Genomic DNA, 27388 nt, shown 5'->3' on the forward strand with positions numbered 1-27388 from the left:
TGCTGACAGCAGCAAACTGCCAGGGTTTCTGATCTTCAAAGAACGCACTGGAGAGATTCCTCGCTGTGTCCGCCAGCATCTCCAGATTCCAGCCAACGCCCGCGTCACAGCGACACGGAATGGCTGGATGACACGGGATCAAGTTTTGTCCTGGACAGAGCGTGTGCTTGGCCCCTCAGAGACTCGGCGCCTGCTTCTGCTGGACCACCACGTCGCTCAAAGGGTAGCTGATGTTCGAGCAGCTCTCGACGAGCAGGACGTGGACCTTGTGCTCGTGCCTGCTGGTTGCACAGCCCTCGCCCAACCCATTGACATCGGCATCGTCAAGCCTTTCAAGGTAAATGAGACTAAGTTTAATGTGTGTGTGTGTGTGTGCGTGTGTGCGTGCGTGTGTGGTCATCTTTTTGGAGTTGTGCAGTGGAATGACAATTGTTGCTCCATAATTTCTCTTTGACATTCAACGGAAGATCTGACGGCGGTTCCTGATTCTGATTGTGCAGGATCGGGTGCGCGACAGCTGGGTAACGTGAATGGCAGAGCCCAGACCCCCCAGTGCTGCAGGCAACCTGAGGCAGCCCACCCGCCAGGACGTCGTCAACTGGGTGGGGAGAGCCTGGGACGGCGTTGGACTTGACGTCATCACCAAGGCCTTCCTCAGGTGCGGTGTGTCCAATGCCCTGGACGGCAGCGAGGACGATCAGATCCTGGAGTGGTTCCCAGAGGAGATCGGGGTGGCACTTCCTCACGACGGCAACGCCGCTGCTGCTGCTGCCAAGGAGAACGCAAGCGACGCCAGTCTGACTAGTGAGGAAGAATCACCTGCTTCAGACTCTGATGAAGCAATGTAGACAGTTGACGATTGTTGTTGAAAGTTTCAAGTTGTTCTGTTTTTCAAGTTCAAGTTTCAAGTTGAAGTTAAAGTTTTTCAAGTTGTTTTTGAATAAAAGCCGTTTTTGTTGAATAGACATGCTTTCAATGTGTTCATTTACGAGTGATGGTGTGTGAGCCTTTGTTGCTTCACATTTGCTTTAGTTTGAACAAACATAACACTTTACATACCAGATGGTATCATTATATGAATCATATCCATTGCAATGAAGAATATGTTCATGCATAGGGTCAAGTACCGAGTATAAGCCCACCCCCCACTTTTGTCCGAAATTCGTGCAGAGGGGGGGTGGGCTTATACGGTATATGTCTTGTTTTGCCCAACCTACACCTACAGCTCACTGTGATCAGCTTGTCAGCATGACCCCCTGACCAATCTTGAACACATATAAATCTAGATATCTAAGCTCCCCATACTAAGTTAGCCATACATAAGTTCCATCAATTAACATGAAAAGAACATCAGATCTCAAAGAAAACCATGAGCCGTGGAAATGCAAAGGCTCCACAAACAAATGCATGCAGGTGCTCGTTATAGTGCAAGAAAGGGAATAAATGTTGGTGTCTTTTGAAAACTATACACTCAATCATGATGAAACTGGTTTTATCTATTAAGCCCTGCTGGCTGTGAATGAATGCACTTAATTCCCATTAAAATTCACATTTACTGTGAACAAGCATGAAGGTTGTCAAACTGTCCCTCCAAAAACAAATATCAAGTCAGTCAATGAAATGAAACGCAAAAATGGTACATTATATACAGCCCCTTTTAAGACCCCCACGTTTAAAGACGTACCCCTATTTCTGAGACTTTCTGTTCACAACCTCTGTAATTCCCTATTTTACGACTCCCTCCCTGATTTGTTCCAGATTTTTGGACGTCGTCTTAAAATGGGGGTTCTAAAAATAAACAAGAGGCGAAGCCTTCAAGGCTCACGTAAGAAATCGACAAACAGTAACACAAACTCAATCACTCCGTCACACATACACACACACACACACACACACACACACACACACACACACACACACACACACACACACAGTAAGCATAGGTGACACTGTGCAAGAAAGCGAGACACTAGATCTAGATCTAGCCTACTTAAGCCTGTCCTGAATTGAGCCCGTAGTCGACTACACGAAGCTTCGCAAAGTCTTAATACAAAAAACCTGCAGCTACGGCGTGGTACTTTGACCCCAACATCGCTTCTCAAGTTTTGACATGCGAAGCTTCGCCGTAGCTCGCAACGAAGTTGGGTTCTTTTGTAAGAAGAGTGCTTTTTGATTCAAGATGGACGAGGAAATCAGACTCAATACCATAGTGAAGAATGCACTTATCGACTTTGGTCGATATCGACTAACCTCCTACCTGTATTATTTCATACTGCGATGCATTGACATGTCGAATGAAACTCGAAATCCCAGCGCTCACGCCAACTGGTCCCGGCCGTGCTCAGTCAACGAAATAGAACACATACAATTAACTTACGTCATCATCAAGCACGTAAAGTACAATTTGTGATGTAAAGTACTCAGAAAGAAGCACACCACGCGCTGGTCGAGACTACGTGCATGCTCTTTCTGACTAATAAGATTTGAGACGCCAAGACATGAAAAGATAACTCTCTTTTCCGCCATAGTGCCTTCCAACTAGTCTCGGCCCGCTCAAAATAATGAGCCAAAATGACCGACACTCAGTAATTCCTTCGCGTGACGTCTAACCCTCTTACGCCATAATGACGAAATGTTAAAGTTTCTACCACAGACATACACACGCACACACGCACACACACACGCACAGACAGACAAAGTTATGATCGCATAGGCTACACTTACGTGAGCCAAAAAAGCAAAGCTGTAACATTCCATAGCAATTAATTTAGTAATATGTACAGGAACAAATACATAAAGTTGCAACATTATCTGATAGATGAATGAACTGTGTGTTAACCGGTTGTCCTAACCGGTTGTCCAGCCTCAAAGGCAAAGTTCAACCTCATTCAGAGGGCTGAAGTGGGGCGGGGATGTAGCTCAGTCGGTAGCGCGCTGGATTTGTATCCAGTTGGCCGCTGTCAGCGTGAGTTCGTCCCCACGTTCGGCGAGAGATTTATTTCTCAGAGTCAACTTTGTGTGCAGACTCTCCTCGGTGTCCGAACACCCCCGTGTGTACACGCAAGCACAAGACCAAGTGCGCACGAAAAAGATCCTGTAATCCATGTCAGAGTTCGGTGGGTTATAGAAACACGAAAATACCCAGCAAACTTCCTCCGAAAACGGCGTATGGCTGCCTAAATGGCGGGGTAAAAAACGGTCATACACGTAAAATTCCACTCGTGCAAAAAAACACGAGTGTACGTGGGAGTTTCAGCCCACGAACGCAGAAGAAGAAGAAGATGGCTGAAGTGTCACTAAACGATGGAGTTCATTACTCAAGGTGATACTAGGTATGTAAAGCACATTATTCCCCCCTCTACTTCTTTCTCTCTGTAAACTTGTAGGGCTAGTTATTTTTCGGTAACTTACCCAACAACCAAAATCACTTACCCAACAACGGGCCTGAATCCTCGATAGCTCATGGGTAGAGACTGTACATATTGTGGATCTACTTTTTGCGACTCAAAAGTTCAGAACACTCTAATGTACAAAATATACATTTCTGGAGCAAACAATACAACCATACCGCATTTAAACCAGCAACTACAGGCTTGAACACATGAATCTCAATATAAAATCCATGAGTTCGGTTGTTTTCTGAATTCAGATCTGCCGTGCACAATCGTTTATCGCTAGCAAGATTCCAAGGAAAAGTAACTCTCATACTTTGTCTAGCGACACGAGTAGTTCCCCTTCCAGATTTCGGCTGCATCGACAAGACTGCAATCCGACGGTTAGTTTTCAACAATATTTCATTTTATAAACAGATCACACGCAATCAATTGCAAACATTTAATCAACTTAAAGAACATGCAGCGGTTTCATACACTATTTTGCCCCAGAAAACTTAACTTCATACAGTTTTTAACGTTGGAACACGGGTGTAAAACTTCGTCTGCTAGTCACATTCGAGGAAAGAACATTTCCTGAGCGATACCAAAACATGAACAGAACACACACTATCTGCCTTTACCGCCACAGCAGAATGACAACATAACTGTGTACTTGATTTTAGTTCAAAACATGGACACTGACAAGAAGTGTTAGCAGAATTGAATGATTTGCACGGAACTATACGGCCGCGCATTAATCGATCGCCTGCGCAGGTAGACTGGTTGGGTGAATATGATTCGATCAAACTTTCGCACAAAAACTCATCTTTTCTTTGAATAACTGAAGAAAGGAGGAATAAAGAGGTTACATACCTCGTCTCAGTGATTATCAAAAATAATGGTCTCAGTTCGCGGTCATGAAAAAGCTCGCTGAAGCTCGCATTTTTCATGATCCGCTAACTTCAACCATTATTTTTGATAATCACTGAGACTCGGCATGTAACCTCTACAAGTTAAACTCACAGGGACAAAAAATTGAGTTTATGCTAAAATAAATTACTGCAGAATGACAATTAATCCTGACGAAAAAAAAACTCTTAGTAAGGAGCATAACACATACAAGAGAATGATCACCTGTTTCCTAATTTTGTTTTTTCATTTTCATTACTTTGTCTCATCACTGGGAAATTTGGGTCGCTTCCTCCCAGTGGAAAGCTAGCAGCAACGGAGTCGCGCTACCCAGGTGTCTGCGTGTTTAGGTGTATTCAGCCACCTGCACTTATGTCAGAATGACCAAGGTCTTTTACGTGCCATAAATGTGATGACACGGGATTGGGACATGGCTTCCGTCTCTGGGTCTGCATGTAAAGTTGACCTGTGTCCGTCCCGCCCCGAATTCGAACCTGCGACCTTCAGATCACAAGTCCAGTGCTCTACCAACTGAGCTACCGTGTCCCCTAATACATGTAATGTCACAGTGTATCCGGATAACGAAAAGAAGGAAATCCAAGAATTATGGCAGTCGCTTCAGCATTTACACAGCATTTATACAACCTTAATTGACACCCACAAATCAGTTGCTCTCAAAACACATCTTATGCAAAGAGAATTTTGATCAGAAGTCGAGTAACACAGGATTTCAAATGTTACAGGGTGCATTCATTGTCTGATCATATTAATATTTAATGACTCCTTGATCAGCACAACCACTAAAAAAAAGAAAACTGTGTTTGTTTGTTTTTTAATTTTGAAGGTCTGAGATGTGGTAGATCAGTTGCGAGTGCAAGGCCAGTCAAGCCCCCCACATGCCGCAGAAACGATGAAGTAGATGACAACCTGTAACAAAACAAACATAAACCCATGTAAAGGATTATCGTGTATGATTCATGTTTCAAGTATAATTGTGCATATATATCCTTGAAATTGTAAATGCAATTATACATCCAAATGTAAGGACAAGCACACACACACACACACACACACTCTTGAATTATTGTTATTTCCGAAATTTATTCCATCTTAATTTGCTTCTCACAACCTTTCCCTGCACTGTAACTGGATATCTTTTACACGTCTCTTTTCTCCCATATTACAGTGTTCTCAATGATCGAACGTGTAGCAAAGACCTGTACGCGTACGTGTAGATATTGCATCACCCGTGACTCATTTTTTTTGTTCCAAATGCATACGATGTTTTGCTCCCACCAAGACTGCAGATCTTGGTGTGACGTAAACACTAGATTTGATGACGTTACCCGTACACGTTCCCGTGCTCAAAAGTTCGGCATCTAGTTCTGTCTATTATCATGAAAAATACCTCCTTACCTTAAAATACTTTTTTTTTTACAACACAGTGAAATGAGTTAACAGCACACAACATACTGATCTTCTTTTAGTACTTCATTCTCGATAAATATACAAATACTGCTCAGTCAAAAACGCAGCACTATACTTACTATGACCACCACAACAATGATGACCGTGATTTTGATGTTCTTCCACCACATGGAGCGAGCCAGGCCTCGACTGGTTTTCTTGAAGGACACCGCCTGCACATTAGTCAATCGTTAGGATCATATCTAAAGTCAACTTTTATCTGAGTCAGATTTTGTAAGCTTTGCTCTGAAAATCTTTATGGAGCGTTGGAATTTTGGAATTAAAATATACTGGAACCCCTCTTTCAAGACTTTGTTTTCTCAGATTTTCTGTCCATAGCATATGTGCACATCCTAGATACTGGGTAACAACTATGGGACATGGACACCAGGAAAAAAAGTAGGACTGAATTGAGTGAAATACTCTTTTTTAAGTGCAAAAGACATGCCTGTATCTTTTTCTGTCAAAGAGAGGACCTTTCATATCGGGGTTTCTTTAGAAATGACAATTAGACACATGCAGTACGCTCTATGTCGTGGGTTACATGGTTTCCACTTTAGGCTTCAATATCCCACAGGAAAGAACTTTAGCTCAGTTATTGCATGTGGCATGTGGACAACATTGATAAATAAATATGCAAACATGAAAGTTTGAAATTACAAGTTTCCATAAGTTAACTAGATCGAAGTAGAAAGTGGAAACCGTAACCCACGCAATTTCCAGGTGCAAAAGTTTTTCTTGTAGGTCAAATGTAGCAACTAGCCTTTTGGGCACCCTTTTGGGTTTTAATACATGATAGAAAGATTTAAGTGAGCAAAAAGTTTTCGATCTGTGCTCACTGGGTTTATGTGTATAGAGATAATACTGTCGTGAGTTACATGGAAACCATAGTTTGTAATGTCTTTTATTTCCAAAGAAAAGAACTAAAACTTGATTATTGCAATTTGCATGTGGACAACATTGATAAATAAATATGCAAACATGAAAGTTTGAAATTACAAGTTTCCATAAGTTAACTAGATCGAAGTAGAAAGTGGAAACCGTAACCCACGCAATGTCCAGGCGCAAAAGTTTTTTTTGTAGGTCAAATGTAGCAACTAGCGTTTTGGGCACCCTTTTGGGTTTTAATACATGATAGAAAGATTTAAGTGAGCAAAAAGTTTTCGATCTGTGCTCACTGGGTTTATGTGTATAGAGATAATACTGTCGTGAGTTTCATGGAAACCATAGTTCGTAATGTCTTTTATTTCCAAAGAAAAGAACTAAAACTTGATTATTGCATGTGGACTACATAGATAAATAACTATGCATACATGAAAGTTTGAAATTTTCAAGTTTCCATAAGCGACAATCCTAAATGAGAGAATTAATCGATTGTCGATCGTGCGTTGCAGAAGAATCGAAAATTTCATAATGGCGCCGATCATGAGAACACATGTGCTGCTCAAACTTTGCACCAGATCAAGCTTTAATCAGCAAAATATCGCAAAATTCGTCGATGAATATATGCTACAATTGTCAAAAAAGATTTTACAGGTCTCAAACAGTGAAGATACAGCGTGGTCTGTCGTGAGTTACGTCTCAAAAACCGGAAACGAATACGATTGGGTGGATAAATTCTCATTGTCTATTCACATGACCGGGTCAAACGTCATGAATGGAACTTTCGACGGTGTTCCCGCGATCTCACAACGCGTGTGTGATAGGCAATGCGGGATTTGTCGTCTGCTGTGGCCATGCTTTCGTGGGTTACAGATGGAAACGAAACAAGGGTGGGGTACATTCAAGCGCGATTATAAGCTGAAATAAATTTGTTTCCTACCGTAGTGCTGTGTTTTGAAAACCTAAATGTTGTTGAAATAAATAAATAATGACTTTGAATAACTTTGAGGTTTCCTTTGTTCAGCAGATCGCATTTTTTGATGAAGTTGAAACCGGAAACGACGGTAACCCACGATTACGTGTTTTCTTTGCCGATCAAACTCCCAGAAGAAGAAAAATAGATGTAATTCTTGAGTGTGTATGTCGAGAATAATCCTTCAGCTGACCCATAAACATCACAATAAAATTCACAGAGCTTTATTCTCCATTATGTACAGCTGCAACACAGACTGGTGTATTTTTGTCCCAGTTTTAGGTGCTGTTTTGGGGGCATTTTGGCTAAAAATTAAATCGTTTAAAACCCACAGCAATGTTTGGAAACCCAAACTTGGTTGTTACAGTAAGTCAAATCCATCCCCTTTGACATCAAAGCATCCCCTTTGTCATCCATTGCTCAGAGATATTGTGACAGTCATTCAAAGTTGACAACCCATAGTATTTCCCAGTATCTAGGACGTGCACATATGCTAATACCTATATTTTAAAACGCCGTCCTTAAAAGGGGGGTTCTTCTGTAGAAGGTGTTAGAAGGTATTTTCATCTTTTCATCTTCAACAGCTTAGTTCCCCTTTTTGCAAATTCTTCCCAGCTTTTCTGTGCCAGTTTTCCCCTCCCCCTTCCATTTTTTTGTGTTGGTACATTTTACATCAACTGTGTCACATGAGCCATGATTCACTAGCTGCTTCTTATTCTTAACAGTTCATTATAATTTACAAAATTTGAAGCACTTCCAACAGTATCACACTTAAGTTCAACTCACGTGTGAATTCAAGTCCTCAGTCTTGTCCACCAGCAACTCAAGACGTTCTCCTCTCTCCGCTATTTGATCTGAGAGAAGCAGAAAGCAAACACCCTTAAAACATACAAAGATAGTGAGTTACAACAGTCAGTGGTTTGTCATACTTCATTGTAATCAGAGTTCAGATTGGTCTGTCATTCCTTGATAGGAGTTTGAACAAACAAAGCAATAAGGCACTGAAAAATGTAAGGATGTCTGGGAGAAAAAAGGATATTTTGTTCTACACATGCCTTGAATTGTTCAATGCCGTCACTAACAATATCCTGCAAAATTAGTCATGTCATTCACTTCCTTTTTACATTTAGTTAAGTTTTGACTAAATGTTTTAACATAGAGGGGGAATCGAGACGAGGGTCGTGGTGTCAGTGTGTGCGTGTGTGTGTGTGTAGAGCGATTCAGAGTAAACTACTGGACCGATCTTTATGAAATGTTTCATGAGAGTTCCTGGGTATGATATCCCCAGACGTTTTTGGCTCACGTAAGTGTAGCCTATGCGATCGTAACTTTGTCTGTCTGTGCGCTGTGCTTCTTTCTGAGTACTTTACGTCACAAATATCAAATTTCATAAATAAATTTTGATTTAATTAATATACTTACCAACTCACATAGATAGCAATAACTTTGTTTGGTTGCTAAGACATTGAAGCACTCTTACATGGTAACATGGGGAGATAACTCTAAAACAAAAACCACATGCCATATAAGGCACGGTCCGTGGTGGTTATCTCCCCTACCGGTGCCCCGCGCATGCGCAGGCTGTATACCGGTAATACTCATTCCGTTCTGAAACACATACCCCTTCATACAATTTGCGGGGAAGGCTGGGAGGGAATTCGATATGTGAGTTGGTAAGTATATTAATTAAATCAAAATTTATTTATGAAATTTGATATTAAATTACATATTCTTACTCAACTCACATAGATAGCAGATTGCTAATCTAGGTGGTGGGTAAATTTACTCACAATTAACATCTTGCCAGTATCTGGCCTGCAGCTACAATAGCTGACGGACCGAAAGTTCTGTACTGCCGGGAACCAGATATGTCCCGTAGGTAAACATATAAAAAGGCATCTTCTGATGTCTAGTAGATGTGTACTATAATAGCGGGTACTTAAAATATCCCGCAGATAGAAACTCATGACTACGTTCTTGCACGTTCAATGAGCTGCATTCAAGACTTATGTAAGTCTCCAAGACTTGAGAACAGGTAAAGAAGAGGCCCACACTCTGACTTCTTGAGTCCGTGCTGCCTGAAGAGGGAGGACTGACTGCCCCCCCCCCCCTTTTCTTGCAACCACTGTAGGCATGCCTAATCAATGTGGCAGACCATCTAGCTAAGGTTGACTTCACTAAGTCATTGCCTCTACAAGAGTTGATGGAAATAAACAAAAGCCTTTGTTCTGATGATCTAAACAGATCAGTGCGAGTTAGAAATGTTCAATAGGCTAATATGGCTCTAACAGAGCCAAACTATTGCAAGTGGATTGAATTGTATTATCGGAGCTGGTTCCTCAGGTTTCTGATTATTTGCCAGAAATTTGAATTAAACCTAAGCGCTATAGATCAGTCTTTCTCCAAAGGGATGACTATAGCAAAACCAGATAGAAAATGCACCTATACTCCCACTTCTCTCAGAAGCTACTAGAGTAAGTATGACCGCTTCTCGTGTTAAGATTAATAAGGCTAATTTTGTCAAGGATTAAACAATCCGATCTCAAAAGCTCCAAAACTAGGAGCAAATCCCAAGTCGGGACTGGAGATTTGTTTTCAGCCAACCAAAGGGAGGCTCCTTTAGTCAAGATGGCTATAAAGAGCCCAAGTGAAAAAATTTTGCGACCTAGCTGTTTCAGTGCAACTGATATCGCGTAACGTCTTAAAACAGAGACGTGGGGAAAATTCAGAAAGCCAGAATAGGTGGTTCGCCACCTGCAATGAACGGAGAGAAATGGAGTTCTTTCCGTTAATATTACGCCATTTGTTCCAAGCCAGTCAATGTGACATGGAAACTAAGCCGCTGAACACTTATGGGATCTCTAGACCAAATCCAGAGTTGAGGCAGAAGCCCCTGAGCGTCTCAATGATTCTCGTACAGTAGACACCCGTGTGGATCGAGTGTAAAAAACAGCGCCCTCTTGCCAGCTTTAAGGGCCTTAAGGACTGGCAACCAATGAAAAATGTGCCCATAATGTGCGACCGACAGGCCGCTCCAAGTAAAATCAAGAGTATTATCCGGGAACGGAGAGACGAACATTTAGCAGAAGGTGATAGTACCGAGAGGCAAAAAAAAACTTCTATCAGCGGCTTCTCCATATTCACCAGAAGGAGTAGAAGCGCGTAGTGAGATAGAGTCCAATCCGTGTGGACATACTTGTCCGACTGACTTAGAGAGTCTGCCAAGTCATAAAACCTCTCAGAAAGGTACTTCACTGCTAATAAGATCTCGTGGTGGTAACACCACCTCAAAATCTCGCATGCTCGATGTGGCAGCGATGAGGAGCGAGATGCCCCCCCCCCCCCCTTTCGCTTATTGAGATAAAAAGGCCACTGTGGTGTTGTCTGATTGAATCAACACATGTTCTCCCCTGACAAGGGGAAACAATTCCACAAGAAACAGAAGAACTGCTACGCTGGTGGAGAGAGAATCAATGGAAAAGCCTTGCATGAGCAATGGTGTGAGAATCCAATGATTGGTTGTGTCTGTGAACCAGTCGAGAAAAGACACTAACATGATCCAGCTCTTTGTTTGATTGCTTAGAATCGAAATAAAATGTAGCCACTTACGATCTATTTTGTGTATCCAACAAAGGACCTCAATAAGTGGCAGTCCTATTATCCCCCTCCAGCCGCTGTGGTAAAACACAAAGGCAGAAAGCAGAATGATGACAAGCACTAAGACTCCAGTTGACAGAACTGTCAATAGAAAGAATAAAAACGTGCTATTGTTTGCCCACTGAACCCCGCGGCAAAGCGCCATGCCAGGAAGAAGATAAACAAACCCGACCTCTGAATCGCCCCGAGGGGATAAAGTGATGGGTATTTGGCAAAACGCCATGCTGAGAAGGTAAAAGCCAAAGCTGAGAACAGCCAGCTTAGTGCTTTTCTAGATAAGAAAAGCCAGGCCTGCCGTGGGTTTTTATTTTGCTGTGAGTTTCTCTTTGATAGAGAAGAGTCTGCGTGCACAGAAAAGGATTCGAAAAGAACCCTCAAGCAAGGAAGAGAATAGAGTCTCACCGACAGAACAATACTGTCGGCCGAGGCATTCTTTCCGGTGAACAGCAAAGCTAAATCCTTTGTAAATGTGTCCCAACAGAACACAAAGGCATCCCGTGAGTACGTAACTGCACAAGGAAAAGAACGAATCAAAGACTTGTTCAAAGACGATAATAGAAAGAAGTGCGGCCACAATCTTTCACAGCCAGGAGATCATTGTTCTTGAAAAAAGACACAGTTTCTCTTTGCTATGAACATTAAGATGTATGATCTTCAAGCCCGGTGTAACCGGGAGCGGTTCCGTAGTAAGAAGAAAAGAATAAACTAAGTTCTTAGGCTTGGTGTAACCGAGGCCTACGGATAGCGCTCAGCGAGTGATGCGTTACTTGCGCGGGTGACGCAAGCGAAAACAACGCCGCCTCGCTGCCCACAAGGAAGTGGTGGCAAAGGAGAATCATTTGATAAAACTTCCACAAGTTCAAATGCCCCCGAGGGAGGATCTAAGAACTTAAAGTTCGAAAATTTCCTGAAATAAGGCTCAAATCAGCTGAATGTGACGCAAGCCACAGCAAACCTGAAGCAGGAGCCTCCCCATATGATGCCGGCAAAGGCAGAGGTGGGGCAAAACATCGTGTGAGAAACCTTTTATAAGTTGAAAAAGCCACGAAAGGAGACTCTAAAACTTAAAGTTCGCAGATTGTTCCTGAGAAGGAGCAAAATCAGCCAAAGCTGATGGTGAAGTAACGGCAGATGACTATGCTACTGCTAAACCCTCAGGGAAACAGTGCGTATTAACCTCTGCTGCTTGTGCCAAAAACGATGGCAGCTTCCTGTTCAGTAGTATCCCAACGACCGTTGAAAGGATGAGAACCGGAAACCAATCCCGGCAAGGCAACATCTGCCGAAACCGGAAAGGTTGGGGAAAACAAATTTCCGGAAGCCAGAACTCCACGAACGGATGTACCATCCACCTGCCTTGTGCCAGCCACAAAGCTGGGAGAGGAAGCGAATGCAGCCCGTGGAAAGGCAGAGGAAGCCGCAAAAGCGGAACCGGAAGCCAAAGACTGATGATTGCCGACTGCCAACACCAAAGTGTTAACAGAAGAGGAACATCGCTCTGATAAACTTTCGCAAGTTGATAAGCCACATCAGGTGACTCCAAAAACTTGAAGTTCTCAGCCCATTCCTGAGAAGAAGCGAAATCAGCAAAAGCTGATGGAGGAGGAGCAGCGGAAGTGGTTGCCGCAAACACCCCTTCCGAGAAGCAGTGTGCAGTAACCTCTGCTGCCAAAGCCAACAAAAGATGTAGCTTAGCCGGAAGTCGGCGAGGAGCTTCCTCCTCTGCATCTGATGCTTCTTCCTCCATATCCTGTTCATCCCCAACAGAAGCGTCATAACGATCATCTGAGGGATGTCCAGCGGAACCGACATCCAGTCTTCTTCTTCTTCTTGGCGTTCGCAGAGGTTACACAATCAGTCCAGCACTGGTGATAAATGTTGTCGTTTTCTCCAACTCCTGTCGACTGCCGTATAGTTTGGTCTGCAAGGGAGTTGGTGACGGCCACACTTCTTTTCGTTCCTCATCTAGTAAGGGACATCGCTGTAAGATGTGTTCCGCTGTTTGGTCCTCTTGACCGCAGGCACAGGTTGGTGATGGCGCCAGCTTGAACTTTCGGTTCATGTGAGCATTGAGCCTGTTGTGGCCAGTACGCAGTCTGATGAGGTTGACTTGCTGCTCTCTGGACATTGTGTGGTAGTCATCTCTGTTTGTCCTTGGCCTCATCAATGCCTTGATGATTGTCTTCTGCTCACTAAAGCTGACACTGTTTTCGGGTTGGTCTTCCACGGCTCCTTCTTTTGCCAGCTCATCTGCCCTTTCATTTCCTGGTATCCCACAGTGTGCTGGTATCCACTGGAGGACAACTCTTCTGGTTTGTCTGACCATCTGTAATGCTTTGGCCAGCTGTGGGAGTTTGTCGTTCTCTAGGGCCTGAAGGACTGAAAGGGCGTCCGAGAGGAAGACAACTTGGTAGCAAGGGTCTGCGGAGTCCTGAACGAAGGAGGCGGCCTGCATGAGAGCTTCTGCTTCTGCTTTATAGTTTGTGCAGTGTTTGCCAGTGGCAACGCTGGATGTAGCTGTATGTCCCCCAGGGAACTGGATGAGAATGCCTGCACCTCCATTGAGCACGGCGTTAGTTGCTGATCCATCGGTGTATACATGGATCCACGCCTCTTTTGGGTACTGTTCGTCGATCAGGGCTAAGGTGAGTGCCTGTCGAGCTGTGTCATTCTGATCTTCTCCTGAGGTAACATGTGGAACACTGGTGCAGATCTGGATGTCTGGTTTCTCTGTTGCCTTGGGGGTTTCCTCTTCTTCTTGAGTCAGAGGTAGAGTGTTCTGTGGAAGGACTTCCCTGTACTGTCGAGAAAGTCTCTTGCTCTCGTGTACAAAACTGCTCCGTTTAAGCCGGTTCTTGGTGATGTTTCTCAGTCTGTGCTTCATGGGGTGGTCGGGTAGGCGACATCCAGTGAGGCAACTTGAGCCGAAACCGGAAACGGTTGTGAAAAATTTCCGGAAATCGGAAATCCGTGGATGGGACCACCATCCGTCTGTCCAATGCCAGCTGAAAGGCTGGGAAAGGAAGCGGATGTAGCCTGCGAAAGGCTACCGGAAGCCGCAACAGCGGAACCGGAAGCCACAGGCTGATGAATGCCTCCTGCCGACAGCAAAGTGCCACCAGCGGAAGGCAAGCCCCTCCTACCACCGGAAGCCGACCCGACCGAAACGGAGGGAGCGGAACCAGCAGAGGACTGCATAGCATGAGCATCGACCAGCCCCAACAAGTTGGAACCGGAAGATCCTGTAACCTGTCTACCGGAAGCTGCCCCGACCGAAACGGAGGGAGCGGAACCAGCAGACACATGCCCTTCACCTCCCATGCCCGGGTCCGTAGCGCCGGGATGGTTTGTGGAAATGTAAGGCTTCTTTTTAAGCCTACTGTCTATATGATACTTACCGAGACAGTACTATTCTTGCACATTATCTATTATAGGCCGAAAAAATTGGACAAAACGCTGAGTGGGTACAATTATCTCCCATAACCATGCGCCACCGTGGATCCCAAGCACTGTCCGAGTGCTTCCCCCTTACAGGATGTAGGTGGCGCGTCCTCTTTCTTTATGAGCTGCAGACCCTCAAAAAGCCCATAACATATCAAGAGGGGAGGCGGGAGGGAAACTCTAATAGTACTGTCTCGGTAAGTATCATATAGACAGTAGGCTTAAAAAGAAGCCTTACAGTCAATATAACACTTACCTCGACAGTACTATTCTTGCACAGAATACCAGAGTGGTGTGAGGGTGATATGTAGAGTATTAAACTCCTTAATCAAAATCACTTAAATCCAAGGATTAAGATACCCAGGCAATTTTCGAACAGTACTACCGTAAAAGAAAATATACCCAAGAAACATACCTTAGACTGACGTGACCATGCTTGCAACCACTGCTGTGTGGTGAACTCAATGTCAAAGTCCAGGCCACTCAAAGCTTGAATACCACTGAGTCTACGGCAAGTGGCTAAAGCGATGAGGAACAATTAGTCTTAAAAATCAGCAACTTGATACTGATGCCTGCCAGGGGTTCAAACTCATTGCTACGCAGGAGTTTGAGGACCAGAAAGACATCCCCCTTGGGAAATGAAACCAGAGGTTTAGACACCGCTGCATTGCTAATACCCGAAAGGACATTAGCGATGAGGGAGGACCTGATCAAGTGTTCAGTTCTGCGACCAGTAGCGGCCGCAATCGTGGAAGCGATGGCAGATCTGTATCCAAGAAGAGTCTTAGAAGAAAGACTCTTCTTTTGATACACTTCCACCAGGAAGTTGGCCAAGTCCTGTGTTGAGGGATAAAGCGGCTTTATCCCCTTGGACAAGGCGAAGGTGGCCCAAGCTCTCCAGCGTAAGTCGTAGAGCTGATTAGTTGATCGCCTCTTAGCGTTCAAGGAAAACTCTACTGAACTCTTGTGCAATCCTAGTGCAAGCAGTTTGGAGCGCACAAGAGCCATGCGGTCAAGCACAGACTCTCTGGACGTGGATGAGGGAGGCATGATCGAGGCTGGAGCAGACCTCCCCCGTCCAGATCCAGAGGTAGAGGGTCTACGTGGGTGAGACCGCGAAGATCTGGAAACCACGGAGCTGTTGGCCAGTAAGGCGCGACCAAAATCAGTCTTGGTCGTTCCTGCAGATATTTTGCCAGCACCCTCGGAATCAGAGATGTCGGGGGATAGGCGTAAGCATCGAGGAGCCTCCACAAGAGAGTGAATGCGTCCAAGTGGAACGCATTCATGTCTCGAAAGGGGCTGACGTACCTGGGAAGCCGAGCGCTGAATCGAGTTACGAACAGATCGATCAGAGGACGGTCCCACCTTGCCCACAGACGCTGTAGAACGTTGTGAGCGATGGTCCATTCTGTGGAGAGAACCTGATCGCCCCGACTGAGAATGTCGGCCAGGGCGTTCAGTTTCCCCGGAACGAACTGGACTGACATCCGGACCTGATTGGTCTGGCACCAGAGCAGAATCTCCTCCGCCAACAGGGAGAGGGACCGAGAATTGGTGCCCCCCTGGTGGCGAAGGTAAGCTAAGCATGTGGTGTTGTTGTCCCCGTTGAAAATCAGAGGGGCCAAGGACAGGCCGAATGGGAGGGCCCGAAACTCGAACACCGTGCCCTCCCAAACGAACCGGAGCAGATGTCGGTACCCCGGGGCCACCAGGATGTGGAAGTAAGCATCCTGGAGGTCCCAGACATGGCCCAATCGTTTGGCCGGATGGCCAACCGGACCGACGAAGGGGTTTCCATCTTGAACTTGCACCTGTGAAGGTACAAGTTCAAGGTGGAGAGGTCCAACACCGGCCTGAACCGGCCGTCCTTTTTGGGGACGGTGAACAGGCGGGAGCAGAACCCCAGAGAAGGCTGAGAAAGGGGGTAGACCGCCTTCTTCTCGACCAACGAGTTCACCTCGTCCTGAAGAGCCTGCCATCTGGCAGGCTCTCGAGGAGGGGGGAACGTCCAAGGTAGAGCGGACAATGGAGGTTGTGACGACAGCGGTAGAGAAAACCCCGACCACACCACCCTCAAGAAAAACTGGTTGGAGACCAGTCTGCCCCACATGCCGCGGGCCCGAAAAAAGGGAACCGCCGGACGAAAGAGGGGCAACTTGAGGGGGCGTCAACGTAGGGCCGGGACTCACTGAAAATTCTGCTGGCGGGCAGGCGCAGGCTTGCGACCACCCCCCCTGGTGGTGCTGCTTCCCCTTACCTGTCTGAGCACCCTTCGTCTTGCTTGGGAACGCAACAGGCGCCTAAGAGGAGGAAGAAGGAGGCAGTGAAACTGGCTTCTTCTTCTTCTTCTGAGGCTGGGAGCTGGAGGTGACTGTAGCACTTCTCTTACTCCCCGCCGCCGTCGCCGAAGCAGCGAGGCCAACCATCAGAGAATCAGTGTTCCTCTGGCGTGTGGACTCCACCACAGAACGAACAGTGTCCGGATGAAAGAGGGAAGAAGGCTGAGGAAACGTGTTCCTCAGACTCTTCCTCATATCCGGAGGCACTATAGAAGTAGGCAGAAAATGATCACGGAACAGGGCCAATAAAGTGGACCCGTGTTCCAATGGCCAATTCTGCCGCAGACGTCACGCACGATCGCACGGCATGCAAAGCCCGATCCACTCGAACCGTGTCAAGGACCCGAGTGGAATCGGACTCTGCCCGATTGGGAGGGTCCAACAGTGTGGACAGCGTGCTCATCCATGTCAAGGCCTGTGATTGGGCCTCGACTGTGGACGAAACGGTGGCCTCAAGATTGTGGAACGAAGCAGAGCTCAGTTCCACCTTCTTGACCGAAGGCACCTCCCCAACGAACACATCACCGTCAGCCCCACCCTAAACACTCGAAGTCTGGAAAGGGAGAGTTCGAGAGTCAAAGGGAAAAGGGAGGGACGAAACAGATTGGACACGAGGAAACAGTGGAGGTGCGCCTCCCAAAGGAAAGCATGGCACTGAACCCGCGTCCTCCCGAGGAACATAGGTCGCGTTTGCACGTGAATCTGTACTCCTCAGGCGATGTGCTGCCGCTTCCACCGTGGCACTTAGACTAGGGTGGAACGCGAATTGCCGGCGGCCGGATCGTTCATAAAACGAGCCGCCGGCAGACGCGGCGTGAGCCTCCCGCGCCCGGGCCGAAGCGGACTCAAAGGACGAGAGGGCGTCTCAGGGAAGGACGTCCTGAAACTGTTCAAACGTCCTTCTAGCTGTGCGAGGACGAGCCTCCTGCCTCTCGTCCTCAGACCCCGGGTCCACGTCCTGTGTGTCAACACTAGACGACAGACGCTTAAGAGAGGCATCCGTGACGTCAAGACGCCGCGTGATGTCTGTCATGTACTGTTGGAAAGTACGAAGCATAGCTTCGGAAGTTCCATCAGAAACCGGCAAGGGTAGAGGTTCAGTGTTAACCTCAGGGCGACCCTGATCCTCCTCCCTATCGTCCTCCGACTCACTCTCCTCTTCACTTCCCGACAACTCCTCAAAAGCAGGAGTGTAGGGAGCTTGAGGGGGAAGAGCCGAAAGCGATGAAGCAGGCTGTGAAGAAACGCCCACAGAAGCAAGAGGCCGCGAAGACCCCTGCCCCAAAGACGAAACGTCTCCAGCAGCCGAAGGGGGAGAAAAACAACAACCCTGCGACTGTTGGGTCAGCCCAGCCAACGAACCCCCGCCATTTATAGACTGAACAGGAACCCATGGGGTCTGATCAGAAAAGAAATGGTCCGGTCCGGTCGGGGGTGCCGATCCGGTCCGGTAGGGTGGTCCGGTCCGGTGCCGTACCATCCGGAGGTCCCGTTCAGCACCGAACCATCGTACCCAACGAAGTGTTCGGGTGGTTAGGTCCGGACGTGGACATACCGTACCATCCGGACCCGTAGGTCCGGTGGTCCGGTATGGTCCGGTTCGGTGCCAGACCATCCAGACCAACAGAGGTGGTCGGGTGGTCCCGCACCGGACCATCCGGACCCGTAGGTCCGGACCCGTAGGTCCGGTACCATCCGGAGGTCCTGTTCGGCACCGAACCATCCGTACGCACAGAAGTGTTCGGGTGGTTCGGTCCGGGCGTGGACGTACGTACCGTACCATCCGGACCCGTAGGTCCGGTTCGGTGCCAGACCATCCGGACCAACAGAGGTGGTCGGGTGGTCCGGACCGGTCCGGTAGGGTGGTCCGGTGTTCCGGTCCGGTGTTCCGGTCCGGTCCCGTACCATCCGGAGGTCCCGTTCGGTACCGAACCATCCGTACCCACAGAAGTGTTCGGGTGGCTCGGTCCGGACGTGGACACACCGTACCATCCGGACCCGTAAGTCCGGTATGGTCCGGTTCGGTGCCAGACCATCCGGACCAACAGAGGTGGTCGGGTGGTCCGGTCCGGACCGGACCACCGGTCCAGCACCGGACCATCCGGACCCGTAGGTCCGGTCCGGTCCCGCACCATCCGGAGGTCCCGTTCGGCACCGAACCACCCGTACCCACAGAAGTGTTCGGGTGGCTCGGTCCGGACGTGGACATACCGTACCATCCGGACCCGTAGGTCCGGTTCGGTGCCAGACCATCCGGACCAACAGAGGTGGTCGGGTGGTCCGGACCGATCCGGTAGGGTGGTCCGGTGTTCCGGTCCTGTCCCATACCATCCGGAGGTCCCGTACGGCACCGAACCATCCGTACCCACTGAAGTGTTCGGTCCGGACGTGGACCTACCGTACCATCCGGACCCGTAGGTCCGGTGGTCCGGTATGGTCCGGTTCGGTGACAGACCATCCGGACCAACAGAGGTGGTCGGGTGGTCCGGTACCGGACCATCCGAACCCGTAGATTCGGTCCGGTCCCGTACCATCCGGAGGTCCCGTTCGGTACCGAACCATCCGTACCCACAGAAGTGTTCGGGTGGCTCGGTCCGGACGTGGACATACCGTACCATCCGGACCCGTAGGTCCGGCATGGTCCGGTTCGGTGCCAGACCACCCGGACCAACAGAGGTGGTCGAGTGGTCCGGTCCCGACCGGACCACTGGTCCGGTACCGTACCCTCCGGACCCGTAGGTCCGGTGTGTTCCGGTTCGGTGCCAGACCACCCAGACCAACAGAGGTGGTCGGGTGGTCCGGTCCCGACCGAAACACTGGTCCCGTACCGTACCATCCGGACCCGTAGGTCCGGGGGGTCCGGCAAGGGCCAGAGGTACTGTCCCGCACCGGACCCTAAGGTCCGGTACGGTCCCGTACCATGGGTCCCGTCCGGACCAAACCCGGAGGTCAAGTCCAGTCGGGACCCGTGGGTCCGGTTCGATCCCGACCCGTAAGCCTGGAACGTTCCGGACCCTTGGTCCGGACCATCCGTCACCCGAACACCAGACGCTAAGGAATGGCGTGGGGTCAAGACGGTCCGGTCGGAGGTGTCGGTCTGAGCAACAGAAACAATGTTCCCGTCGCCCTGACCATTCGACAGAAGTACCACGTTCTGTCGAACACCTCCACGTCCAGTAACTAGTCGGCCGGAGCGTTTCAAGAGGGACAGCCACCAGTCACACGGACGTCAGAGGGAACCGTAGTAGCAGTGGTCGTAGGCACGAAGCCTGAAACCCCTGCCCCCACAGGACCGCCCTGAACGGGGTCAATTCGCATCCCAACCCCAGCGGGGAGGGAATTCAGAGACCCCGTCATCTCCTCCGATCTCCCCCCCCAGGAGGCCGAAACTACTGTCAAAACAGCAGCAGACGACCCAGCGAGGGAGTTCAGAGGAGGACCCGTGTCCCTCCTGGCTTCCACAGCGGTGGAAACCGAGGAGGGCACAGGAGAGGCACCGGAAAAAGAAAGATTTTAATGCCAACTGCACCCGGTGTTCCCAGGCGGTCACCCATCCAAGTACTAACCGGGCCCGACGTTGCTTAACTTCGGTGGTCGGACGAGAACCGGTGTTTTCAACGTGGTATGGCCGTTGGCTGTCAAAACCTGAGTCTCTCCAGTAGCCCCTAGATCGGATTCACCAACCCCCAAAGAGGGTTGGGAATCGACCTGCCCCCGGATTCGAGCCAGGGGGGAGAAGGAAACCTTCCCCCCAGGCTCGAAACCGGGAGGAGCTGAAGCCTGAGACTGAGGGCCGGACAACGGCGTCGAAGGGGGGGAAGCCTGTTCCACTGAAGGAGAAGGAGAAAGAAGCTTTTTCTTTCCCCTCGAACTTCCCCGAACCTTCGACGGCGCAGCCCCGCCCGAAGTCCCAGGCTCAAGCCCAGCCTGTTTGAGCAAGCTCGCATTGAGCTTGCTCAAACAGGCTTTCTCCGCCCTCCCTCGCCGCAAACGCAAAGCGTTTGGGGAGGGAGAGTCGGAGCGCCGAAAGATCCCCTTCTCCGTGCGTAAAACATGACGCTGGGCGCCCGGAGAAGGGTTGCCCCCGGCAGACTCTGGTTCCGTAGAACCAGAGCCCAAAACAGGACGAGACATCCTACCTCGCCCTGTACGTACCCTTAAAGACCGAGAATTAACAAAATTCAAAGAAAATTTAGGTCAATACTCAAGTGAATGCGGCGAAACGAGAAGCAGACGACCGGTCACCACGAAGTAGGACGGGAGGCACGCCGAGTCCGCCACACAAAAACGGAGGCACAAGTTGAAGGAAACACAACGTAGCCTCAAGCCAGAAGTGGAATAACACACAATAATCCAACAGGTGATAGTCCACACAGAAAAGGAGCCTCTTAGTCCAAAATAATCCGGGAGCGTAGCAGAAACACAGCCGGTCTGACACGCGCGAAAAAAGAAAGAGGACGCGCCACCTACATCCTGTAAGGGGGAAGCACTCGGACAGTGCTTGGGATCCACGGTGGCGCATGGTTATGGGAGATAATTGTACCCACTCAGCGTTTTGTCCAATTTTTTCGGCCTATAATAGATAATGTGCAAGAATAGTACTGTCGAGGTAAGTGTTATATTGACAACCCTTACGATCGGTGTGCAATTCCGCCGAAACGGAAACCGACGTCAAAGGCTTGCGTACTTCGCCAAGAACACCCGGAGGTGCTGATGTCCTAGACTCAGACAAGAATTTGTCAAAAGATGAGTCCGACATTTCCAACACCGTCGTTGGACCTGCGACCACGCCAGCGGACGTGACCGTCGCAGTAGGTTCGGAGCGAACCCGCGCAAACGAATGAACATTTGCAACACCCGAGGGAAGAGGCAGAGCAGCACGCGAGGCTATTTGCCCTTTCCGACGAGATCAAAACAAGCACCTCTGTCTAAAAAGACGATAATATCGCCAGCAAATCGGCTTTAGTCAAAGCTAAAACAGCGCTAGGCGCTTGAACTTTCTTGAAAGAAGCCGCAACAGACGAGGTAGGTTTGTCAATCGAAACCGAACACAATTCATCATTCGCCGGGTTGAAAACGTAAACAGAAACGTTATCGCTCAGTGAAAATTTTCTGAGTACGAGACGCAGTGGTAGTAGTCACCTTAACTTTAGATTGGTCGCATTGCCTGACTGAGAACTGGAAGAGCAAGCCTGTCTGGTCGAACTCCGAGTTTTCACTCACTCTCTTTATCTTAAGGTTTGTCCGCCATTTTGTATGACAAAACTGAACCAAAACACAAGTTGCAACACGCTCCAAAAGTTAAATCAAACGCGTCTTGGTAATAAAAATGAAAGCTCTCACCCAATACTTGAAGTAGAGATGAAACAACAACAGCGTTACCAAGATTCGATGGTCAGTCACCACCGTGAAGACCAATAGCTTTAGATCAAAGCCAGAGTACTACAGCACGTCTTGCTCCGTGCGTTGAAGAAAAAGGAATGAGTATTACCGGTATACAGCCTGCGCATGCGCGGGGCACCGGTAGGGGAGATAACCACCACGGACCGTGCCTTATATGGCATGTGGTTTTTGTTTTAGAGTTATCTCCCCATGTTACCATGTAAGAGTGCTTCAATGTCTTAGCAACCAAACGAAGTTATTGCTATCTATGTGAGTTGAGTAAGAATATGTAATTTAATTGTGCTTTACGTACTTGATGATGACGTAAGTTAATTGTATGTGTTCTATTTCGTTGACTGAGCACGGCCGGGACCAGTTGGCGTGAGCGCTGGGATTTCGAGTTTCATTCGACATGTCAATGCATCGCAGTATGAAATAATACAGGTAGGAGGTTAGTCGATATCGACCAAAGTCGATAAGTGCATTCTTCACTATGGTATTGAGTCTGATTTCGTCGTCCATCTTGAATCAAAAAGCACTCTTCTTACAACAAACAAAAAAAACTTCGTTGCGAGCTACGGCGAAGCTTCGCATGTCAAAACTTGAGAAGCGATGTTGGGGTCAAAGTACCACGCCGTAGCTGCGGGTTTTTGGTATTAAGACTTTGCGAAGCTTCGTGTAGTCGACTACGGGCTCAATTAAGGACAGGCTTAAGTAGGCTAGATCTAGATCTAGTGTCTCGCTTTCTTGCACAGTGTCACCTATGCTTACTGTGTGTGTGTGTGTGTGTGTGTGTGTGTATGTGTGACGGAGTGATTGAGTTTGTGTTACTGTTTGTCGATTTCTTACGTGAGCCTTGAAGGCTTCGCCTCTTGTTTTTCTTTTTTTCGATAAATGTCTTTGATGACGTCATATCCGGCATTTTGTAAAAGTTGAGGCGGCACTGTCACACCCTCATTTTTCAATCAAATTGATTGAAATTTTGACCAAGCAATCTTTGACGAAGGCCGGACTTTGGTATTGCATTTCAGCTTGGAGGCTTAACAATTAATTAATGACTTTGGTCATTAAAAATCTGAAAATTGTAATTAAATTTTTTTTTTATCAAATGATCCAAAATTACGTTTATCGTATTCTTCATCATTTTCTGATTCCAAAAACATATAAATATGTTATATTCGGATTAAAAACAAGCTCTGAAAATTAAAAATATAAACATTATGATTAAAATTAAATTTCTGAAATCGATTTAAAAACAATTTCATCTTATTTCTTGTTCGTTCCTGATTCCAAAAACATATAGATATGATATGTTTGGATTAAAAACACGTTCAGAGAGTTAAAAAGAATAGAGATATAGAAAAGCGTGCTATCCTCCTCAGCGCAACCGCTACCGCGCTTTTCTGGATTGTTAATTTCACTGCCTTTGCCACGAGCGGTGGACAGACGATGCTACGAGTGCACGGTCTTGCGGAAAAAATGCGATGCGTTCAGTTTCATTCTGTGAGTTCGACTGAGCTTGACTAAATGTTGTATTGTTGTTGCCTTACGCGACTTGTTATTCTTGTTTTGTTTTATTTTTAGTTTGTTTGTTTTATTTGCTTTGCTTTTTCTTGTTGCCAAAACTGTCAAGTCTCACTCACCAATATTTCTAACCATGATTCCTTTAAGCTCGTCCACTTCTTCCTGGACTTTGGTCAACTGGTCAGGCCTTTCGTCTGATGCAATTCTCTGGAGGAGAAAAAAACGATTCTTCAAATTCTCACGAGGACTATACAATCATGTCTCTGATTCATGATATATCTCATCCTCCAAACCTCCAGTTTATTTTGATGTATAACACACTACCCTGAAACATCAACATCATCAAGAACAGTAACATTTCAAAAGGTACACTTAGATCAGACCTCCAGGGAACCCCTAGTCTGCTGTTTTGCATTTGGAGTATTCTCATTCAAATTTGATGTACAGTATTTTCAGAAAGAATGAGCGATATGCACATCATTTGAACATTAATGATTCAAAAATGCTTCACACGCATCCGTCGCTCCGTTAATTAAGTTTACCAATACATTTAAAACAAATGCTTCTTTCAATGTTTACTGACAAAAACTGTAATCATGTGTCTTCCGGATGCGTTTCTAAAAAAAGTAGTCTAGGAATTTTTCTCGTCGTATTTTTTTCCCACTGACCGTACTGATCGTATTCTAGACAATCATGCGTAAAAAATACGGCGAACACTCACTCACACACTGAATTAAATGAAATATCTATCATAACAAAAAAGTAAAGCTTTACCATCTGTGTTGCCATGACTCTGGAAAACTCGCTGTTCATTGCGTAAGGCAGGGCTGTTTGTGCTCGCACACCATACTGTGTCTGAAACCTGCACACACACAAAATATATACAGTTGTACGAGGATCACATTTAGCTGACACTTCCTGTGTTTACTGAATATTAACTTTAAACACTGCGTATGATGGGCGCAATGGCCTGGTGGATAAGATGCCGGCTTCCCAAGCAGAAGGTCGTGGGTTCAAATCCCGGCCGCGTCTGGTGGGTGGAGATTTCTCTGATCTCCCAGGTCAACTTATGTGCAGAACTGCTGGTGCCTTATCCCCCGTAGGCCGTAGTGTGTACAACTGAGTGCGCGGAAAAGATCCTGTGAGTGTGATCCATGTCAGAGTTCGGTGGGTTATAGAAATACGAAAATACCAAGCATGCATCCTCTGAAAGCGGCGTATGGCTGCCTAAATGGCAGGGTAAAAACAGTCATACACGTAAAACCATGAGTGAACGCGGGAGTTTCAGCCCATGGACGAAAAAGAAGAAACACTGTGTATACAATTAACAACTGATTAGTATTTTGTATAACAATTTACACATTTATACGCTCTCATTTGATTAAACTTTGAATTCATCTTTGTAGATATAAAACGTCCAACCAAAGCCCTATAATTGAAGCCAGACGGAGCGAAGCGACAAAAACATACAAACCTCCTCTTTATCTCATTCAGGAACATAAAGGCTTTGGACCGTTCAAAATCCTGCAAAGGGAAAGAAAAGAAGGTCTTATTATTATTAATACTGGCACAATACGTCATCTTCACAATTTCAATCAGGTTTGCAGGTCTGACTTAACATATTGTAGATTTTTTTTGAGTGGTATTCTAAAACAGAAGATCTCACTGTTGTGTCACTTAATCATTCTCAATTACACTGTATTAAGAACATAATTACTACTCAGTTTTTAAAATCATCAATTTCCCAAAGACAAAAAGTAAGCTTAAACAAAATACAAAATAAAATGGAGCCTGTAAAAAAGAAAGACTTTACAAATGCATGACATGGCAGTTTAACTGATGAACACAGTGAAAACAGAATTCTTAACAGTTACATGCACACCATACTCACATCATCTGTTATGCAGAGATAGATGATCTTTTCCTCTGCAATGTAATGGAATAGGTAGCTGCAAGGAAAAAGTCATACAAAATGTCAATGTAACCCAAACAATTTACAATAAGTCTTTAATGTCCTAGACATGAAACGATGCATTTTATCCTATCAACAAAGAAACCTAAAAAATCCTCCTATTCACCATCTATATATATATATAAAACATCAGAAATATATATATATATATGACCCTTTTTTTTAGATCAAAAACAAGCGCTTAATTAGTATAGATCTGTTTTAAAACAAATGTACCTTTAGGCCTGCTATACAAATGTAATACAAGTTATAACACTAACCTACGGATAGATAATGATGAAGCATTAGAATTAGATTTAAAAACATTTAGTGTACTGCACATTAATAATATTTTTTCTTGTCTCAAACTCAAAGATTGCTTGCAGATCTATACATGGTATTTTTGGACTAGACTAATTAACTAATTTTCACACCAACTCTTCCATTCAAGTTATATACCTGCCATGTGAATACGTTAATTTGGAGTTTTCGTTCTGTGGGATTTTGGCAACAATCTGTTCTGCCACTTCAGTGAAGTTGCCTGCACAGCTGGCATACTTGGCAAGCACGGTCGTGCCTCGCGACACAAGGCTGAATAGAATCGGCATCGTCTGCACACAGATTGACCAGCAGTGTTAAAATATGTTTGGCACAGTATGCTTTCACAGAATAATTGTAAAGTTAAACTCTTAGTCTTAGTTATAACATAATCAAATATGACGTCTTTCTAAGCCTAAAAATTATCTCCATAACATTTTTGGTAACAAGAAAGATTACAATTCTTTAATTTGACTGAAAACATATCTTTATCAACAACTCATCAGTTTCTGAGCCTCGGTCTCTGTAACCAAAGCGTGCACTTTGGTTGTCAAGCCTCCGATCGAGCTCCGATTATAACATTCTCCTCAGTTCTTGAGCCACAACCTCATTATAATTGGGCAAATTCAATCACTTTATCTCTTTGATCATAGCTTTATCTTCATAAGATATAGGCTATCTCCATTACCACAGGATTTTGTTTCACTTTCATTTCAGACAATGACTGAATGAGTCTTGGTAAAATAATGTAACGTACTTTACTACTACAACTACAAAAATAGTACATTAGTATTTCAGATTCTGATAACTATGATACTCTTTCTAACTGTACTTTAAGTATCTAAAGCTGTTACCATTTCTGATGTAGATTTACTCATTCTGTTAAAATTAAAACAATGACGAACACAAACAAAACTTGTTTCATACGGATAAACATCGAGGAAGCACCTGAATTTCACTTCTGAGACTGACATACAAACGTCGTAAATACAAAAGAGGACTACTTACAGCAGCTTACAACCTCCGAAAGTGTATGTTGTTTGATATAACAGAATAACAACACTATTCCTGTAGTACTGTCTCGTATTGTTGACAATCTTCTGTGCCAAAATATCAGTGGAAATGACGTATTATTCACATGACTTTTTGACAACAACGAAGGATAACT

At 46.2% G+C, this 27388-nt stretch overlaps 1 protein-coding gene and 1 non-coding gene across 2 annotated transcripts; both read right to left on the reverse strand.

Annotated features, from left to right (window-relative positions):
* Positions 1-3820: 3820 nt before the first annotated feature.
* On the reverse strand, positions 3821-27388 carry LOC138968607 (vesicle-associated membrane protein 7-like). The gene is made up of 9 exons (XM_070341201.1): positions 27229-27388; positions 26362-26513; positions 25843-25900; positions 25426-25475; positions 24726-24813; positions 24071-24158; positions 8392-8459; positions 5831-5923; positions 3821-5210 (listed from the first exon to the last, which is right to left on the reverse strand). The coding sequence occupies exons 2-9, from the start codon at positions 26508-26510 to the stop codon at positions 5145-5147; spliced, it is 660 nt and encodes a 219-aa protein (XP_070197302.1). The 5' UTR covers positions 26511-26513; positions 27229-27388; the 3' UTR covers positions 3821-5144.
* LOC138970059 (5S ribosomal RNA) lies at positions 20563-20681 on the reverse strand. Its single transcript, XR_011456840.1, has one exon. It is a non-coding gene; the product is annotated as a 5S ribosomal RNA (ribosomal RNA).

Source organism: Littorina saxatilis, linkage group LG6 (genome assembly GCF_037325665.1).
Source record: "Littorina saxatilis isolate snail1 linkage group LG6, US_GU_Lsax_2.0, whole genome shotgun sequence".
In the NCBI taxonomy this organism is placed as follows: Eukaryota; Metazoa; Mollusca; class Gastropoda; order Littorinimorpha; family Littorinidae; genus Littorina; species Littorina saxatilis.

What these genes read in the sequence shown, in the direction of transcription:
- LOC138968607 (XM_070341201.1), bottom strand. Translation starts at nt 26,510, where the DNA reads ATGCCGATTCTATTCAGCCTTGTGTCGCGAGGCACGACCGTGCTTGCC. An exon ending in GAGTCATGGCAACACAGATG is followed by an intron (nt 24,159 to 24,725) that starts GTAAAGCTTTAC and finishes TTTCTCCTCCAG; the next exon opens with AGAATTGCATCAGACGAAAG. An exon ending in TCATTGTTGTGGTGGTCATA is followed by an intron (nt 5,211 to 5,830) that starts GTAAGTATAGTG and finishes GTTTTGTTACAG; the next exon opens with GTTGTCATCTACTTCATCGT.